The sequence below is a fragment of the Andrographis paniculata genome, unplaced genomic scaffold (genome assembly GCF_009805555.1).
Source record: "Andrographis paniculata isolate CXL003 unplaced genomic scaffold, ASM980555v1 Contig35END, whole genome shotgun sequence".
Classification (NCBI taxonomy): Eukaryota; Viridiplantae; Streptophyta; class Magnoliopsida; order Lamiales; family Acanthaceae; genus Andrographis; species Andrographis paniculata.
The window spans coordinates 147,630-167,425 of record NW_026137568.1 but is presented as its reverse complement, the minus strand read 5'-3'; the positions used below and the strand labels follow the sequence as shown (position 1 = coordinate 167,425).

General features: G+C 40.4%; 2 protein-coding genes and 1 long non-coding RNA gene across 4 annotated transcripts; 2 read left to right on the top strand and 1 right to left on the bottom strand.

The window, feature by feature from the left end:
- The first annotated feature begins 297 nt into the window (after positions 1-297).
- LOC127249106 (uncharacterized) lies at positions 298-9,499 on the top strand. Of its 2 annotated transcripts, none has more exons than XR_007838249.1 (6): positions 298-503; positions 608-759; positions 863-1,180; positions 1,444-1,590; positions 8,965-9,063; positions 9,465-9,499. It is a non-coding gene; the product is annotated as an uncharacterized LOC127249106 (long non-coding RNA). The 2 variants fall into 2 exon arrangements; XR_007838248.1 differs by having other exon boundaries at positions 847-1,180.
- Positions 9,500-10,779: 1,280 nt separating this feature from the next.
- On the top strand, positions 10,780-12,916 carry LOC127249103 (probable enoyl-CoA hydratase 1, peroxisomal). Its single transcript, XM_051271737.1, has 3 exons — positions 10,780-11,341; positions 11,615-11,897; positions 12,621-12,916. Exons 1-3 carry the CDS (start codon positions 10,929-10,931, stop codon positions 12,723-12,725), a joined length of 801 nt encoding a protein of 266 aa, XP_051127694.1. The 5' UTR covers positions 10,780-10,928; the 3' UTR covers positions 12,726-12,916.
- Positions 12,917-12,948: 32 nt separating this feature from the next.
- Positions 12,949-17,418, bottom strand: LOC127249099 (stachyose synthase-like). Its single transcript, XM_051271733.1, has 4 exons — positions 15,392-17,418; positions 14,285-14,462; positions 13,832-14,199; positions 12,949-13,754 (listed from the first exon to the last, which is right to left on the bottom strand). Exons 1-4 carry the CDS (start codon positions 16,859-16,861, stop codon positions 13,161-13,163), a joined length of 2,610 nt encoding a protein of 869 aa, XP_051127690.1. The 5' UTR covers positions 16,862-17,418; the 3' UTR covers positions 12,949-13,160.
- Positions 17,419-19,796: the final 2,378 nt, after the last annotated feature.

Genomic DNA, 19,796 nt, shown 5'->3' with positions numbered 1-19,796 from the left:
GATGTATAGAGTCTCGTCTTCGTGAGAAGAGTAGAGAAGAGAAGAGGGAGTTAAAAGTCATTTCCGAGGAAGTAGCCACTGACTGGCTAGGAATTGGCCAAGTCGCCCGGACTTTCGTTGGCTGCCTCCTCCTCATCGATCATCATCACAGTCACGGCCCCACTGCTATCTTAAACTTGGATTCTCTTTGTTAGGTGTAAGCTTTTCATTGGCTACATACATCCCGTGTCATCACCATGACGGCCTCTCTGTGACGTTGAGGCTTTGACTATATCGTTCAGTCCTGGCTCTTTGGTTGGTTGGTAATGCTTGCTTGATGGCTTGCCTAATGTAATGGTAATTTGATTTTAGAACAGCACCAGGACAGACGGTCTGACAATCTTGGTTCTACAGTGTTGGGCTGTTTCCATTGCTGCCAAGTTTTCGTCTTTCTCGCAGCTCTTTCCCCATGACTCTCGGCTGTTTCCCTTGCTGCTCTGCTTCTCCGTCGCCTCAACTTCCAAGTCTCACTCTACACTCCCGCTCTTCTACCATCCTTCCTTTTCTGACAATCTCTAGGTACTCAATTGTGGTGAATCTTTTCTTCTACTTGTTTGGTTATCTCTAGGTCAGCGGCCAGCGAGAATAAGTAATGGTGGCAGTCTGGATAAAGTGATGAATCTGGTTATTAAAACTGGAATTCCTTCAGCTTTAACCTCCCCGCTGGAATCCCTCCGAAAGGGCAACTGGGTTAAGCTTATTTGAGGTGCAAGTTTTGAGGTATTTTCCGAGGGCCATCATCTTACCTCTGTTAACTTCAAGCATTCAAAGTCCAAGAAGTTTACTTATGGGTGGATGGGATTACAGTGCTGGTTTGATGTAGGATTTGGTGGATGTCAGGAACCTTTCTCTTGTTTACTCTCTTGCTGGAGGTGAGCTGTTATTTTAACTACAAAGGTCGTGACTGCCCGTTAGCAATCTTAATTTTTAATTTGTGGGTGAGGATGGAGAGAGTTCAACCTTTTGATGGAAGAATACTAATAATGCTGTACCCGGTGCAAATTGATTCTGGGGCTCCTCTATATATTTGTGTGTAAAATATCCATAGTTATAATTAAAATTTCCTGTCTCATTTGTCGAGGAGCATTCTGTGGGAGCTTCAAACTCAACCATAACAAGATTCTCTTGTGACAATGGATAAGTAAGCATTTTGATCACTAAAGATGCAATTTTTACATTCTCCAGTCCAATCTCTTTGGTGAGAAACATATACCACAATGTCAACTGATTTCTTATGGAAAGTTTTAAGCTTTGAATCGGTGAATTATTATCTCTATGAGACTTGAAAACTTTGTCTCTTTGTGTGCACACTACTCTCTTGAAAAGAGGTTTAGTTCTAGAGCTAATACCGCAATAATTTCTGTACTTCTGGAGATTAGTTATCTTCTCATGTGATTTTTGCAGTTGACTGCATTGATTGTGCTGCTGAGGCATCAGTTGTGAATGCTGTGCATGAGGGAATCAGAGCAGCTAGAGCTATTGTTCCACTTAGAAAGCCTTGGGTGATGATTAGTGTCAATGATAATGAAGATCTGCATTTTCGTAAAGTTGGTATATATATTCTGCGCTCTAATTAGGAATTTCTTCTAAATGTTTGATATATTTGACAAACTGGAGCTTGCATGATTCTTTGCAAGTATAATAGACGATGTTGAGTCCTGTTTGTTAAGAACATTGAGGGGGTAGGTTTTGTTGGGAGAATAATGTAAACCAAAATCAGATTTGATGTACTACTTAAGCGTGGCCACGCCTAAGCCATGTGTTCAAACTGTTCACCAAAACCTTTGCCTTAAATCAATTATTTTCTACTAAAAGAAGATGAATGATAACCACCAATAAACAACGAAAATAACAATATGAGACACCAAAACTTTTAACGTGGAAAACTCTTTCAAAGTGAAGGATAAAAACCACGTGGCCTATCACCGACCTAAGGCAAAATCCACTATATCAAAAGGTTCGTACAATCAAAGATAACCACAACCAAAAAGGCTATCAAACTCCATACCCAATTACAAGAATCGAACCTCAACCATAAGAGATCTCCCAATTACAAACAACTCATTCCAATCACCAACCAATAAGATTCAAAACCGAATCCAAACAAATAGTGAGAAATCAATGATACCAAAAAAGGAACATCCGAAGATGACGCGGACCGTTGTTCGGAACCGAGTTGAAGAAATTCTCTCTTGCTTGTTGATTCTCTCGCGTGTGTGGATAACGATTGTCTCTCTAAAACCCTTGTATCCAATTGACCCATCTCCCAACTATGACGGGTAGGGCAACAATTGGCAAGGTGGGCTATTAACTCTTTTGGGCTAACTTGAATTGTTGGGCCTCCTATAGATAAAAGGAACCCAAACCCAACAATTCTCTCCCTTCCGACTATGTGAGGAGGCAACCAACCCTACAGCCATCCTGCACAACTCGAACTTGTCTCTCGGAAGACTTTTAGTACACATATCCACACAATTTTCATCCGTGTGGATTTTATCAACTTCAATCAACTTAGAATCCAAAACCTCTCGAATCCAATGACACCTTGTATCAATATGTTTCGATCTCCCATGAAATGTTGGATTCTTGCTAAGATGGATCGCACTTTGATTGTCGCAATACAAAATATACTTTTGTTGAGCGAAACCAATTTCCCTCACAAAATTCTTCAACCATAATAACTCCTTGCAAGCTTCGATAGCAGGAATAAACTCCGCTTCGGTGGAAGAGAGTTGATATGCGGTGGGCACAACCAAAAGTTTATTCACGACGAGGGAGGAAAGAGCAAGTGCGTTTTGGGCTAATTGTGGCGATGGCCTGAAGCCTGAGTTTATTATTAATTACCTTAGTTCTTTATTTATTATTTGATTATTTTGAATAAATTGTTAGGTTGGTCGGGCCTAGCCCCATAGTCGTTTTGCCCTAGTATTTAAGTATTATTTTGAGACATTATTAGGATTCGAATTTTTCTTCAGTTTCACGGCTTCGGCTTGGTCGGAAGAGCAGTTCTTCTTTGGTTATCAATAAAGTTTAGCCTTTTGGTTCTCGTGGTATCAAGAGTGCAACACATTTCTGCAATCGGGACTGCCATGAAATAGCTCCCCATGCATTAGTTATCAAGTATCCAGAAGTACACTTCCTATTATCAATATCTCCGGCCATATCATAATCTGTATAAGCAACAAGCTCCGGCTTTCCAGTACCAAAGCACAACCTCATACTCGAAGTTCCCCGAAGATATTTCAGAATCCACTTCACTGCACTCCAATGTTCTTTGCCAGGATTCCACATGAATCGGCTGACAACATCAACTGCGTGAGCTATGTCCGGTCGAGTACACACCATGGCGTACATCAAACTTCCAATTGCTGAGGCATAAAGAATCCGCTGCATATCTTCCCTTTCTTTCTTAATAGAAGGACACTGCTTCAATACTCAATTTAAACGTAGCAGCAAGCGGGGTAGAAATAGCTTTGGCCTTGTCCATATTGAACTGCTGCAACACTTTTTCGATATATTTTTCTTGGGATAACTTAACTTTTTCTTTTTCCTATTTCGATAAATATACATCCCAAGAATACTTCTAGCTGGCCCCAAATCCTTCATCGCAAAATGCTTGCTCAACTATTTCTTCAAATTCAGCCTACTATGAGCATATCATGTACATAAAGAAGTAAGATGATTATATCAGTACCTGAGAACCACTGCACGAAAACACAAGGGTCGGCATAACAGATTCGAATTTCTTGTACCACTGCCTCGGAACCTGTATAAATCCATACAAGCTCTTTTTCAATCGACAGACATGGTTCTCTCTCCCTTTCACCACAAAACCTCTAGGTTGCTCCATATAAATTTCTTCTTCAAGGTCACCATGAAGAAACGTCGTCTTGACATCCATTTGCTCCACTTCTAAGTCAAGACAAGCAGCCAAACTTATGATAACACGAATAGAAGCCATCTTGACAACTGGTGAAAAAATCTCCTCAAAATCAACACCATGTTTTTGACTAAAGACCTTCACAACAAGTCTAGCTTTGTATCGAGGAGAGGATGAGTGTTCTTCATGCTTCACCTTATAGATCTACCTATTTTTCAAGGCCCTTCTATCACTTGGAAGCTCAACTAACTCATACGTGTCATTAGCATGTAGGGATTGCATTTCATCTTTCATAGCAGCAATCCACTTTTCTTTTTCAGACTCTGAACGGCTTCTTCATAATCCTTAAGCTCTCCATTCTCGGTCAAGAGCACATGCTCCGTAGATGAATACCTAGTGGAGGGTTGTCTATCCCGGTTAGACCTTCTCAATGAAGATTCTGGCATATCCACTGAATGTGGACAAACAACATCATCAACAACATCATCGCCGACAGACTGATTTTCATCACCACCCACTTTTGGTGTAAGAACTCGATCCAAATAAATCAAGTCTTTATTTTGAACATTTGGCTTATGGTTCGTCTCAATGTCCTCAATCGTTTGATTCTCCATGAATACAACATCACGGCTTCTGACAGGCTTTTTCTCAATAGGATCGTAACACCTATAGCCAAATTCATCATCACCATAGCCAATAAAGATGCACTGTCGAGTCTTAGCATCCAACTTGGATCGTTCATCCTTAGGCACATGAACAAAACACTTGCATCCGAAAACTTTAAGGTGATCATAAGATACTCTTTTTCCATACCAAATTCTGTCCGGAACATCTGTCTGCAAAGCCACTGTAGGAATCAGGTCTCACCCCAGAAATGTTGAGGCAATTTAGCATCCGAAAGCACGCATCTGACTCTCTCCATCAACGTTCTATTAATCCTTTCTGCCAAGCCATTTAATTATGGAATTTTAAGAGGCGTCTTCTGATGTCGAATACAATGCTTTCGACAATAAGCATCAAACAGTCCACGATATTCACCTCCATTATCAGTCCTAATGCACTTCAATTTCTTACCTGTTTCTCTCTCAACAGAAACATAAAACTCAACAAAAGCATCAAGAACCTGATCCTTCGATTTCAACACTCGAACCCATAATTTTCTTGAGTGATCATCAATGAAGGTAACAAAATAAACTGCTTCTCCGAAAGACTTTACCTTCAAAAGACCGTACACATCCAAATGGTTCAATTCAAAAAAATATCTCTTTTCCTCGTAGGAGGGTGATGAACAAAAGAAACCCGTCTTTGTTTTCCCATAAGGCAATATGAACACTTATTAAGTTGAGTACGTCTAACACCAGAAAGTAGATTCTTTCTCGCCAAAGTATCGAGTCCTTTCTCACTAATGTGACTCAATCTCCTATGCCATAAGCTTGAAGAACTCCCATTCTGAACTGCATTAACACCATTCGCATAAATAATAGCATAAAATCAATATAAACTGAACTTTTTCTTACTCTGAGCAATTATCATAGAACCTTTGGTAATCTTCCATTTTCCATCACCGAAATGGCAGGAATATCCATCATTATCCAACCTACCAGTGGAGACTAGATTCAGTCGAACATCGGGAGCATGCCTCACATCCTTCAGCACTAGTGTGTATCCACTACTGGTATCCAAACACATTGTTCATGTGCCTACTACTTTCGCCAAACCATCATTTCCCATCTTCAAGACTCCAAAGTCTCCCGGAGTATATGATGTGAAGAAATCCCTATTGGTAGTCACATGGAATGCAACTCCACTATCCACAACCCAATTAGTCTCATTTTGGGTAAGATGAATTCCCTTTTCCTCATACACAATGATGAGATCCTCCGGCATTGTCGTATTCAGACGGTCATTGCTCTATCATATACTTGTTGCCCTTGCCTTTCTGCTCCATTTTTAACTTGAAACAATACTTTTTGATGTGTCCCCGTTTGCCACAATAATGACACTCAAGGTCTTTGTATTTTGGCTTTGACTTACTTCTTCCTTGACTCTTTTCTCGATTCCCATGATCTCGGCCTATATTCCAATTTCTCCCCTTATTATTCGTAACTAGGATCTCCGAATGAGAAGATGAAGTGCCAAGAGTTTTTCTCCTCACCTCTTCATTCAAAATGACACTTTTGATAAACTCCAAAGTGACTATCCCATCGGGCGCAGAATTAGGCAAAGAGACTCTGAAACTTTCCTATGAATCTAGAAGAGTATTAAGTAGCCACAAACCAAGTACCTCATCATCAAACTTCACTCCCATGCTTGACAGCTGATCGAAACATCCTTGAAACTCATTTATGTGATCGGAAATGGACTTGCTCTCATGATAACTCAATCGTATAGCCTGCTTGAGTAGAAACAACTTATTGTTGCCAGTCTTCGAAGCATATAAGCTTTCCAGCTTGTCCCATGATGACTCCAAATATAAACATATTCCTCGCTTGACAAAACTACGTATTACTTTAATTTCTATATAAAAATTATCATAATAACTGATTTATGGCATACTTTGTTGATGTATCTCGCTTGACATGTCCATAGTTGGTTTGTTGAGATTATTAACAATTTTTGCCATTTAAACAGTGTTTTGGATCCAAAAAGCTAAGACAGATGAAATGAGCGATAGTCATTTCCGCTCGCAAGCGATGACCCCATCACTTAGAAAAACTAAGGCAATAGAGGCAAGCGGTAGCTTCCACCGCTCACAAGCGACAACCTCTACCGCTCGTGAGCGACACTCCAGCGCCCAGGCCAGCGACCAGACACCCACCAAGGGAAGCGACGGCATCTCAACTCAAATATTGCCCAAGTGTTCCAACTGCAGCGGTACAACCATTCCACTACCAGCCAGCACAAACAAGCCCACTTAACTGCGCTGATGCCCTCAATTCATCCGGCAAGCGGGGAAGATCTGCACCTTTACAAGTCCACGCAAGCGAAGCGAGCACCCTGGAAGTTATGACAAGCAACTGCGTCAGCAGAATAACCGTCACTGCCTAATTGCCTGGCGGTTGAAATCACTTTGTAACTTCTTGCAATCGCTACTTCTACCTGCTATAAATAGGACCAGATATCTGTATGTAAAAACTACTTCGAGATGAGTAAACTTGCAATTACTTTCGTGCATTCTAGCTGTCTTCTTGTTCCCCGAGAGCTCCAACCATTTAAGGGAGTTCTCTACAGGAATAGCCAAGGGAGTTGGGATTCGTCTTTTCCCTTGGCAACTACTTTACTGCTTACTTAGTGTAGTTTATCGCTTTCATTACAGTTTTGTAGAATTAGAATTTCCAGTTTTACTAGCAAGTAATGAAATATCATTCAATTCTTCATTTTCACTTTTTCCCCATTTTTTCACGTTTATATAAACCTTAATTGTAAAGAATTTCACTTCACTGGTTTAGAGTACAGAAAATTGATTATCCAAGCTTTGTTTTTTGTATCAAGCATATGTAAGGTAGTTCAATGTAGTTAAGTACGTGGGAGCCTTGTCGACCTGCTTAACTACTGGTTTAAGTTCAATTTTGATTAAAGAGAGGTAACAAAAGGGTAAAACCACTAATTGAGGCAGAATTTGGGATAATTAATGGGGCATAGGGGTGGTCTATTGGGTCACAGAAACTCCTAGTGACAGTAGTATTTATTTTTTATAATGTTCTAATTCTGGTGTCATTGAAGTTTTGTTATAAATCCCTTAAGGTCAAGTACCAGTGATAAAAATTCTCTATAATCTGGTTTATATGATTATATCATCTCATCTTCCCGTTTCCGTACTATACATATATGTCCATTTAAACACCAGCACCGCTCGTTCATCTCATCCAGGAAAACTTAGCCATTAAGTAACACACAATTCAGACACAACACCTCTCCTTCACCCCCTACCGCTCAATCTATATACATATACGTTGTGTCATCCGCTCCCGCCCCTCTCGCTCGACCATCACTGGCACCCCGCCGCTCGCCTCCGCTCCGCTCGCCATCGCTCACTTTACCGCTTTTCTTTACAACTTTCCGTAGTTTAATATAGAAGATCAGTTATCTTCCCTTTCCAAACATGATAATTTGTCCCATATAAGAAAACCATTCTTCGCAAGTTCACATCCATCCTTCAATGGTAAATAACACTCCCAAACAACCTTGCTCTAATACCACTTTATGTTGGGAGAATACCGGAAGAAGGCCAAAATGCAAACCAAAATCAGATTCGATGTACTCCTTAAGCGTGGTCACGCCTAAGCAGTGTGTTCAAACTGTTCCACCAAAACCTTTGTCTTTCAATCAATTATTTTTCTACCGAAAGAAGATGAATGATAACCACCAATGAACAACGAAAATAACGATATGAGACACCAAAATTTTTACCGTGGAAAACTCCTTCGAAGTGAAGTATAAAAATCACGAGGCCTATCGTCCGACCCAAGGCAAAGTCCACTATATTAAAAGGTTCGTACAATCAAAGATAACCACAAACCAAAATGGCTATCAAACTCCACACCCAATTACAAAAATTGAACCTCAACCACAAAAGATCTCCCAACTACGAACAACCTATTCCAATCACCAACCAATAAGATTCAAAGCTGAATCCAACAAATAGTGAGAAATCAACGATACCAAAAAAGAAATATCCGAAGATGACGAGGACCGTTGATCGGAACCGAGTTGAAGAAATTCTCTTTTGCTTGTTGATTCTCTCGCGTGTGTGGATAACGATTCTCTCTCAAACCCTTCAACCCAATTGACCCCTCTCCCAACTATGACGGCTAGGGCAACAATTGGCAAGAGTGGGCTCTTAACTCTTTTGGGCTAACTTGAATTGTTGGGCCTCCTACACATAGAAAGAACCCAAACCCAACAGGTTTATAAGATAACAAAGTAGCTCTTTTTCAAATATAAATTAACACATTGGGCTGCATCAAGAGTGATGAGTTGAAAAGATACAAATATATATATATATCGGTTATGACCATTAACATGGTATATTTGCTCTTTGTCAGAATTCAACCCGGTAGATTGCCCGATGGATTGTTCAAGGCCTTGTGAGAATATTTGTCCGGCTGATGCAATCTCATTTAGGGAACATCAGTGCTTCAAAGGTTCTATTGCTTATTTCCTTTATTTGTTTCTATCTCTACAATTGTCACTCTTGGTCCACGACCTTGTAGCTTGGCACTCTTGTTTAGCTGAAGAATTTCCTTTCTTGCTCTTCATTCTCACGTTCGGCTTGTATTTTGCTATCCTAAAATGGTTTGCGAATCTGAAAATAACATCAAAAGTTGCTCAAATATTAAGTGTACTGTGCTATTTGAGGCTGCATGAATCTTGGTTAAAATAATGCGTAGTTCAAAATTTTAAACATAAGATAGCTATCCATCACAAATGGACGTTTATTAATGCCAGACTGTGCCTTTAAACTTGGATGTGATAGAAATGGAGCTTGGATGTGATAGAAACTCATTATTCTTAGCAATAAACATTGCATATTAATACATTGCAGGTAAAGTTAACTTCCCCAGATCAGGTAACCAGAGGTGACAAGCAGTAAGAATGCTCCTTTAAATTCGTTGGAGCCATCTCAGGCTTTGATCAGTGGAGTTGCATTTGGTGGCTATCCACGAAAGGCAAGTGTTGTATTTAAATTGCTCTCTCACCTGGTCTTATTTCTGAATTCCATTCAACTTATTTTTGTGCTTCAGATAGTTGGTAGGGTTCTGAGTTCATTGCAATCGGAGGATAGGCATCCCCACCTTGAAAATTACCCCGATTATCTTCTCAACGAGCTTATGGAATCACTTGCTTTAGTTGGAACTGTGAAATGCTATGAAGGAGGAGGTGGAGGATATTAGGCTATTAGCCCGGACAATGCAAGATTCGACTGATAACAAATTCATGTCGAGCAAGTGGCAAGAAAGATGCAGTGGTGCATCCGTGCATATGATTTCAGATGTTCGTACTATGTGATTGATACACAACACACACTCTGTAGCAAGTAAGTAGACCTTTTTTTTTTTTTTTTTTATCAGAATGATTTTAAATTGTTGTTCTTAGGACATGATAGGATATGATAGGATAGTACAGGATATGAGGGATAGATGGTGTATTGATTGGGCGTTTCTTGGAAAGCTTTACAAGTGATTTGTTTATTGCGAGATTATAAATATGCATGTCATGTTACTAAGTCTATGTCTATGCGTTGTGCTGTATTGTCTTTGTGAATAATAAGATACACACAGCTTGCTATCCTTCTTGCTGGGTGTTGTGAGAGATCAGTGGCAACCTCTATTGTTAAACAAAACAATAGTGGTAGTAATTATTTAACTTAAACCGCACCAAAGCTAACCAACCTAACAAAGTGAATCCATGCTATTTGTTTGTTGCAAAAGGTAAGATTAGTAAAGAAGACAACCTTATTATGTAGAAGAAGAAGAAAGTTTGGGAGTTCCCATCATGATCAGCCACTTTCATCCTTTAACTAGGAGGAGATCGATTTGCATGTCCAGGGCATGTTTTGTTAGAGAGAAAAAAAAGATATTCCCTCTCAGAACAAAGTGGCCGGTTGCTTTTAGCAAATAAATAAATAAAAAACGACAATTTTATTTTCGAATGCTACTATGATTAAAATATTATTATTTTTTAAATACTAAAAATTTAATATATACATTTATATTTTATTATAAATACAATCATTTTAATTTAAAATTTAATTATTCAAATTTAAAACTAAAAGTAGAAATACACAGCCTAACACGATTGGCTGATCGATCGATCTTGCAGAGAGGGGAATGATGATGATGATAGGCGCTGACTCGCTGACGGACAGATCCCATAACATTTCGTGCCTTATCTTCCACACACAATTCAATAAAAGCGCTATGTATAGATATAAACGTAAATATATCATCCCCGCAAGCAACTAAAAGTGCAAGTCTGCAACAAATCCGTGCAAGCAGCAGCGCGATCCATGGACTTTCCCCTGCCCCCGCCGGAAAAGCTCATCTTCCTTCACCGCCGCTCCGATGGCGTTGCCTACGTCATTATCAATCGCCCCAAATCCCTCAATTCCCTAACCCGCTCCATGATGGTCGACTTGGCCAAGGCATTCAAGGACCTCTCCGCCGATGATTCTGTGCGGGTTATTATATTCTCCGGCTCTGGCCGTGCCTTCTGCTCCGGCGTCGATTTGACGGCCGCCGAGGAAGTCTTCAAGGGGAACCTAGATCCCGAAATCGACCCCGTATTACAGATGGAGCGCTGCAAGAAGCCAATAATTGGGGCCATAAACGGGTTTGCAGTGACCGCTGGGTTCGAGCTTGCTCTGGCGTGTGATTTACTGATTGCTTCCAAGGACACCAAGTTTCTGGACACTCACGCCAGGTAGATTTTCCCTTGCTTTGCACTTTGTCATCAGATGGAAATCATTTATGCTTTGCAGGCAGGTTGTGAATTGTGATTGGATATTGACATGGAAAGGGGATCGATCGAATCAGCCATTTTTGTTTGAAAGAACATAAATATATATACAGACTGTCTTGAGTTCATATGAACTGAAAGGACTTTGCTGTTTACGATCCCAAACCATTTAGCGTAGAGTATTTTCGGCAAGCTTGTTGATCTGCTGTAGACTTTATGTAACTTCTCTTTTGTCAGGTTTGGAATATTTCCTTCTTGGGGTCTGTCTCAGAAGCTTGCCCGCATAATAGGGGTGAATCGAGCTCGTGAAGCTTCATATGCTGCTGTTCCTATAAATGGTGAACAAGCCATGATGTGGGGTTTAGTTAACCATCTTGTTGATGGAAGTGAGGTTTTGAAGAAAGCCCAACAAGTTGCTGAAGCCATAATGAAGAACAATCAAGACATGGTGCTGAGGTACAAAGCAGTTATAAATGATGGGCTTAAACTGGATCTTGGTCAAGCACTTGCCCTGGAGAAGGTAACAGACATTCCCTTAAATTGTGTAACCAAACCACTTGTGTCAAATGGCATTTTTATATTAGTCTGCTAGCCACGATTCTTTCCTTTCCTGTCCAAAGTTTAACGTAGAATAGAAGCGCATTCAATTGTGTCTTATTTCTAGCGGATAGCGTTTAGCTGCATATTGGAAAATAATTGATGTGAAGAGAGGATTCACACAGTTTGCACGGGCAGAATCCTCTTTAATAATTGTTGTTGGGTCAGTCTGCCTGTAGCTTTTCCAACTTTTCGCTGTGCTCCTCCTAACTCATGAGCTACACTTCAATTATTGAATACCCTTGATCTTGCCGAGTCAGTCTTTGAACCCTTTCAGCCATTTCCCTCAGCCATCACTCAATGAGAGAACCAGACTTGTTATGAACAAGAGACAGGAAAAAGGAATATACGCCACCCCTGGCGTCTTCCTCTGCATATACAAGATACACATACCCCACTACTAACTCCATCCTGACTATCTTTGTTGGTTGTGTGCATCAGTTCACATATAATTAATTGTTTGATCTGTAAATATGAGAAGGTCGGCCAGTCAGTCATTTGGGAAGAAAAGTACTACAGTCATCGATCAGATTGTCTGTGAAGTGTTGTAGTTGATACTTGCTTGCTTATGAAAGAACGCATTTGATTGGTTATATGGCATGATCTGAACACCCCACCACTTTTTCTGTCTGTTATTGTGTCGCAGGAAAGGGCGCACGCATACTATGACAGGATGACAAAAGAACAGTTCAAGAATATGCAGGAGTTTATAGCAGGCCGGAGCTCGACCAAGAAGCAATCCAAGTTGTAATGATAGTTGTTTTTTTCTGGTGCAGTTGGCCCCCTTCATGCTCCATATGTTGAGTTAAATATATATAATCTTTTGTTGGATAAATAAATTTATGAAATGGTTTGCTGCCAGTACTTGGTAAGAAGTGAGAACTGATCTCTACCAAGTTGCAGCAGATGAGGAATACACACACACACAGACTATTCGTTTCATCTCAAATAGTATTTTATTTGATGATGGAATTTTAGCTGTAGATGTTGGGATTTCTGGTACAGAAAGGAGTCCAGCACAAACTGTACATACTCGCATCATGCATTGCAGAAACCTGCAAGTGAGTATAGCATAGCAGCAATATACACAAATCAAATCTAAGTATGAAATACCGGGGGAAGGAAGGGAAACCAAAACCAAACCAAAACAACAGAGTAGCTGTCTGCCTGTGTGCTTGCTTGTGTGTTATATGCTGCTACTGCTATCAAAGGATACACGGGCACGTGCAAGGTGGCCACCTGTCCACGGAACTTGAAAACTCAAAGCTCCACTCGGCATCCACTCAAATTCCACACTCTCATCATTCAACATCACCTGCAATGGCTTCATGCTGGAGTAAGCCAGAAACTTCCCTGCCCCCTTGATCTTCATCAGCGTGGTAAAACGACTACTCTTCTCCACGGTGTGCTGGAGAAACTCAACAGCTCCCCCGCTGTTGAGCATGTCTTGGAGCCCAACTGCAGCAAACTTGACCTTGTCATTGAATTTGTGCACTGGTGAGATGGTAACGATTTCATAACAGGTGGGCTGGAGAGTGATGTCCAATCTGTCCCCTGCCTGCACCAGATGGAGCTTTCCAGCTTTGTGAAGGTAAGCAGCAAACTGTCCATGGCCCCTCCTCCTCAATTCGGCAGTGAACTCTTTCTGCTCCCACTCGACATCGTCAGAACACACATGTCCAGACATTGTCTTGTAACATTCGGGATGCGCCTTGCACCTGTGTTCTTCAGGGTACCATCCTGCCCCCTGGCAGTTGAAGATCCCTATTACCCCGCCAAACTGCAGAAATGCATGACTTAGCCTCATCAAATGCTGCTACTAATTTGAAATGTTCTCCTCATTGTTATCTATCATACCTTGTTCAGGTTCCAGAGTTTCAGCAGGGTTTTGCCATCAAAAAGAGGGTTCTCAAACAGACAGTCCCTGGTTGGAAGGGCGTAATGCTGGCATCTGAGTATGGTTCCATCCGGCAGCACTAGTTTCCTCAATAGATCAAAGTTGTGGCGCCCAACTTTGTCGCTGACATACACTGGCCCCCCACATATGGCTCGGGATCCAGCATGGAAGTCGGCACAGAGGTGGTCTGACTGGAACATGTCCCAATCAGGTTGAATGAACTGCCCCTGCCACAAGCTGTTGTAACTGCAGTGTATCATGTGAACCCCCTGCAGCCAGTATGCCCCCATGGGATCGCCATTAGGATCCTCGAACCAGAAGTCGTCCCCTGCAGCATATTTTAATAAGTCCATTTGAGTGCATTCGACTAAATCCCTCAATCTAAGTCTAGGAGGCGAGGAAAAATCCTTTACCAACTCTGGCCATGGATATTTGGTTTGTAGCCAAGAAGAAGAAGTCATTGCACTGCTCCATGCTGGCAATAAGGCCTGTGCCATTAAAGTTTTTCTTGAGGGATTTGGTTAGACCATCGTAGTATGCCTTGGCTAGCGCTACTCTGCCTCCATGGTCCTCGCAGACATACTCCAATGTCTAATTTAAATCAACAGGCAATCGAAACCAAAATTCTCAGATGGAAACATGATGGTTTACAGAAAAGCATGGATCATGATCTCAAACATGATAGATTGTTACGTCTTGTGTAGTTGGTCCGTAATAAGGTTCAAAGTTTTTAGCCGAAAACCTGTTGAAATCTGGTCCTTTAAGAAAGTAATTGGTTGTATTTATATATGAAATTTTTCAGAAAAGAGCGAAAAAGAGACACACGCAGTGTCACAAATGGGATGTTGATAGAAAGTTATTGCATGATGATGTGTTGATCTAATCAAGAAGCACGAGAGAACACCCTCTACAGATGCAATAAACTGTGTGGTTCTCAATACAGTAAAACTTACAAGAAGCACGTTTCATTCCATGAGATGTAAATTCTGCAAAGCACTGGACTGTCTGGACAGATTAATGGATTCAAGGAGATGCATATATTATCAGAAGATATATATATTAAACAATTTCGACTACAAACCATTAGATTCTACAGGAGAAACGTTCCCTTTGGTATATTTACAATTACAAGACTTACCAGAACTTGCTTATACTCTTGCAGTGTTCACAATAAAAAACAAGCAGCCCTCCTCTCTTAAATTGTATGAAAGTGGCTTGATGATGATGAAGGATGATCTCTATCTTAAGTTGTTAAGTACCTATGGTAAAATGGATTTGATGATGACGGCAACATGTTTATCTAACTAACTAAGTACATCAAATATTTCTAGTAATATGCGTTTATAAAGAAGCATATATGTGTAAGGCAATTAAGCAAGCTGCTTTGTCAGTTTCAGCAAACTTATTCAAATTATATAAATATAATACACATCTATAGATGGATAGGATCTTATTCTTATGCATGCATGTCTATGGGAGATACTCTATAATTGGGGGAAGGAAAGCAAAACAACACTTACATGGATGACGTCCACCTTGACACCGGTGATGCCGGCATCAGCGAGATAGGAATGCATAGCCTCGTACAGATCTGCAGCTTGTTCTGGCTCGACGAGTCCGATCCCACCTTTCTCGACCATAACCACAGCCAAATCATACATGGTTTTCTCCAGCCCAGCAGCCAGTTTTGCAGGAGTCACTTTGGCATTCAAATGAGTGGTTCCAGGCCTAACTCCACCCCATGCCCCACACAGAGCATGCCACACATACACATCGTCCAAACCGGAGAACTCTCTCCTTAAGTCGGCGACCAATGCCTTCAACCCCCCTCTCTCAACACCTTCCTCTTCTTTCAAGTATTCGATGACAGTTCCTTCAGGCAGGAGGCTGGAATCATTGGAGCCACCCCCGCCTGCTTCTTCAAGGGCCTTCTTTTTCTCTGCCAATTCAATCAGCTCTTTGAATATCCTGTCATGCTTCTCTTGATCGAACTCCGGCGCATCACTTCTTAACATTGCGCCGGGCTGGTACTTGGCGAATTTTTCATTCTCCTGGAATCGGTAGAGTCTGCAGAGCATTTGGGATCCCAGACCTGTCAGGTCTTTGGAATCTTGCAGAGGGTCCTCGTGATCCATGTTAATGCTTTGCCAGCCATCATCGATGATGAGGAATCTTGGCGGGAGCCCATTTTGGGCGAAGCTCTTAACTCCGCACCAGATGCCAACGGGCTCCACAGTGAGATAGAAGGCGTCCCAAGTGCACCAACCAAACCTGTCGATGATTTCCGGGGGCGTTTTCTCTTCCAGCAGCCGGAACGTCCCCAAATGGACACGCACTGCCGCTAGGGCATCCCTCATGAGATCGTACGGGTTGTCGCCGACGTGGAAATACGCACAGCAGGTGAATGAGGCCGCTTTCACCTTTGTGGAGCCACTCTCGACGCAGAGCACAACCTGGTTGTCGGAGCCGGGATGGATGGCTGATCGGAAGTTTCCTTCAATCAGGGGGAGGATGAGTACGTATGAATCGAGTTCGGGAAGTTGTAGGAGCAGGAGCTGAGTCTCCATTTGAAGATCGGAGCCCGACGAGCCAACCCACATGGTGGACCACCATGTTTTGAAGCGGAAGAGGCTCAAGAACTTTCTGCCACTGAACCTCCCAATGGGGTTGAGGATCCGGTCGAGGGGCTCCGGGACAGAGAGGCCTAGAAAGGCTCCGTTTGGGGCATTGGATTGAACTGATTTTCGGATGTGTTTGGGAGGCAGAGAATCGGCAGCAGGAGCAGATGAATGGGGGGTGGATGAGAAGCTAGAGAGGGTTACGTTGGCGGGAACATGGGACAGAAGAGTGACTCCGTCGACGGAGATTTCCCTGTTGGAGGAAGACAAGGAAAATCTGGAAGGGGGCTCCTTTTCCTCTTCCTTTTCCTTGTGGAAATAACTAGAAATCTTTTCAAGAATCAGATTAGGAGGAGGAGGAGGTGCCATCATCGAAGAATTAAAGCTAGCTCCTATTCCTGTATATGTATGTATAGATGAATATGACGAGCGACACGGTTGAGTTTAGACTCGAGGAAAGAGAGAAATGATCGAGTGGCAAGGAGGGGAAGGGATGGTTGGTTCAAATTAAGCAGTATGGTGTATGTATGTATGTATAGAAGGAAGGAAGGAACTAGGAGGAAATCGGTGGAAGGGTAGGGAAGGGAAGGGAAGGGAAGATACACGTGGAGGAGTTCTGGAATGAAGGAATGAGTACGGCAGCAGAGCGGGGGAGGATCCAGCGTTCATTTATAGACAAGACATCTAATCTAATCTAATCAATCTACTGCTGCTATTAAAAAGGTTTGAGAGAGACAGAGACAGAGACAGAAAGGGGAATGACGTATGAAGAAATTGGGTCGGTGGTGCAAGGCAAGGCCAGCCCAAGGGCAATGTATGACCGACGACGGACCCACACAATCAAATCAACTCAACCGCCATCGGATCCACACCCTCCTCACCCCCAGACCCAGCCCAGCGGCGGAGTCCAAATTATTTCGTCAGATCAGAGGAGCCGAAAGTTTCATTAAAAATATATATATATATATTTAGTTTATTGTTTTGATAAATAATAAAAAAATATGTACTTTTGAGGTATTTAATTAATATAAAAATCTGAATTTAAATGGACAGACAACAAACAATTGTAACGACAGTTGGAAGGGGATCAGGACCTTTGGAGCCAGAGCCCCTGTGTGGCTCCACCACTGCATAATCATATATGGACGGCACGGAATCACCAAGTCTCTTTTGGCCGGTCCCACCCATCCTCCTCATTCAAAATAATATATGTATATCCACACTCATTCAATTCATTTTATTATTTATAATGTTATCATTCCACTTAATTTGATATGTTTTCAATTCTTCATCATTCATATTATTTACTTATTTATTTTTATCATTTTTAAAATTTATATTATTAATTAATTTAATTAAATACTATTATATATTATAATATAAAATTAACATATCTAAAAATAAAAAAAGTGACACAGTCTATCAAATTGAACGAGTCTATCATTCAACCGCCCCAATTTTCTAAACCGAGTCGAATGGGTTTAATTTTTCTATGCATGATAGGGTGGAGTTGAGACTAACCCCTCCATTGGAGATGCAGGAAGGACAACTGTATTGGATGGTTTCTTCTTGTTAGAATATATTTTGGTTGATTTATGTTATTAGACAACATTCAATCGATGCTCAAATAATTACTGATATTTCATTCAAATTTTAGATATAATTGGAGATAAATATGGATATGATTTTGAAAAAAAAAAAAAAGAAATTTGAAGATTTATAAGAAAAAATTATATAGATTGAAAATTTTTCTTTAATTTGACTCGTACCTTATAGAAATTCTTGAGGTTTGAGATTGAATTCTCAGGGATTGAGAGACAATATTAGAACAGGCAAGGATTGAATGAATTGGTGATGGGGTGAGTATTTGGAAAAAAAAAAAAACGAGAAAATGAAAAAACTCCACACGATTCAAGAAAGAATTGTTGATTTTCGTGAGCAAATAATTGTTTCTCTACCTGGATGTTCGTTGTTTTCTTTAGAATGATGGTCATATATTTTGTAAGAAGTTTTATGTTGGAAACTTGGAGAATAACTTGAAATCTAAGTTTGATTTTCATTGAGCTCTTGCAAGAAGGTTTTTAGGTGGAAATTCAATCAAAATCACAAGTTGGATAAGGGGATGTGTCCTGAGTGGTTCGTACCGAGTGCAGACAACGCTCAAATACTGGTGAGAGATTGTTCACAATACTTATCGATTGAGTTGTGTAATTGTTGTTTTGGTTTTTTTTTATATATATACAAAAACAATTATATTGAAACAATGGGTCTTTGATGGCTGAACTGGGTGAACAATTGGTTTGTGTTTTATATTCTTGTGTATTCTTTTTCATTAGTTGTTTGATCAACGCACAAATCATCGAATCGAATTTCTGATCATTCAAGACGTTTGGGACCAACACTTCCCTTAAGAGAAATTTGCATAAGCTAAATGTAAATTAAAACAAAATCAAAACAAACAAATAAACGAAACGAAACGAAAAAAATATACAATGGATGCTTGCCAAAAAAGCCTCAAAGATGATGTGTATCTTATCTGTCCAGGTGTCTTTATGAAATTAGATTGTTTAATTTTTTTAATTCGCAACGGTATATATAATATTTTCTCTCTAAATTTACCATTATCGGAAAGACGGAAAGGCCTCCCCATCGCCTCCCCTTCACCAAATTTCAGCCAAGTTTTTATGTAACAACATTGCTTGAGAGAAGTCTTTGAAAATCAAATCTTGTATATATTCAGAGCTAACTCTTTTTTATTTAATATTTTTTTTGTCCATTAATTTTAAATTCATTTTCTATATGAATTACAAAGAAAATGAGCATAAAATTGACGAACAGATAAAATTGTTTCTATATAAGTAGTTCATTGTCTTTATTTTTTCATATTTTATAAGATTATAAAATAATTTATTTAAATATAATTTTAAATATTAATTATTTTGATATAAATATAAAAATATTTGTACTTTTCTATTAAGGTGGAAGAAAAAAAAATTGCGACCTGAAAAAAGGAAAGTGGTATGCGGAAATGTCGAGAAACTTTTGGAAAGTTGTTTGACGTGTGTGGTCTAAATATAAGAGGATGGAGAGAGTTGGTAACTAATTAGGAAGCAATAGTATACCAATCCATTTCTACCTACTTACTCTAAGTATATATATATATATATATATCTAGAGTAGCAGATTGATAGAGAAATAGACTGATGTCGTAGTAAATTGAAAATAATAATAATAAAAAAAGACAAAAACAAATACGACATCTGATCCTGGGGTCGGCTCGGCATTCATTCACCCAAGTGTGTGGGCG

Excerpts from the sequence above, each read along its gene's own strand:
- LOC127249103 (XM_051271737.1), top strand. The coding sequence starts at position 10,929 with ATGGACTTTCCCCTGCCCCCGCCGGAAAAGCTCATCTTCCTTCACCGC. Across the intron at positions 11,342-11,614 it reads TTTCTGGACACTCACGCCAG|GTTTGGAATATTTCCTTCTT; the intron begins GTAGATTTTCCC and ends CTCTTTTGTCAG. Across the intron at positions 11,898-12,620 it reads AAGCACTTGCCCTGGAGAAG|GAAAGGGCGCACGCATACTA; the intron begins GTAACAGACATT and ends ATTGTGTCGCAG.
- LOC127249099 (XM_051271733.1), bottom strand. The coding sequence starts at position 16,861 with ATGATGGCACCTCCTCCTCCTCCTAATCTGATTCTTGAAAAGATTTCT. Across the intron at positions 14,200-14,284 it reads AATATCCATGGCCAGAGTTG|GGGACGACTTCTGGTTCGAG; the intron begins GTAAAGGATTTT and ends AATATGCTGCAG. Across the intron at positions 13,755-13,831 it reads AACTCTGGAACCTGAACAAG|TTTGGCGGGGTAATAGGGAT; the intron begins GTATGATAGATA and ends GCATTTCTGCAG.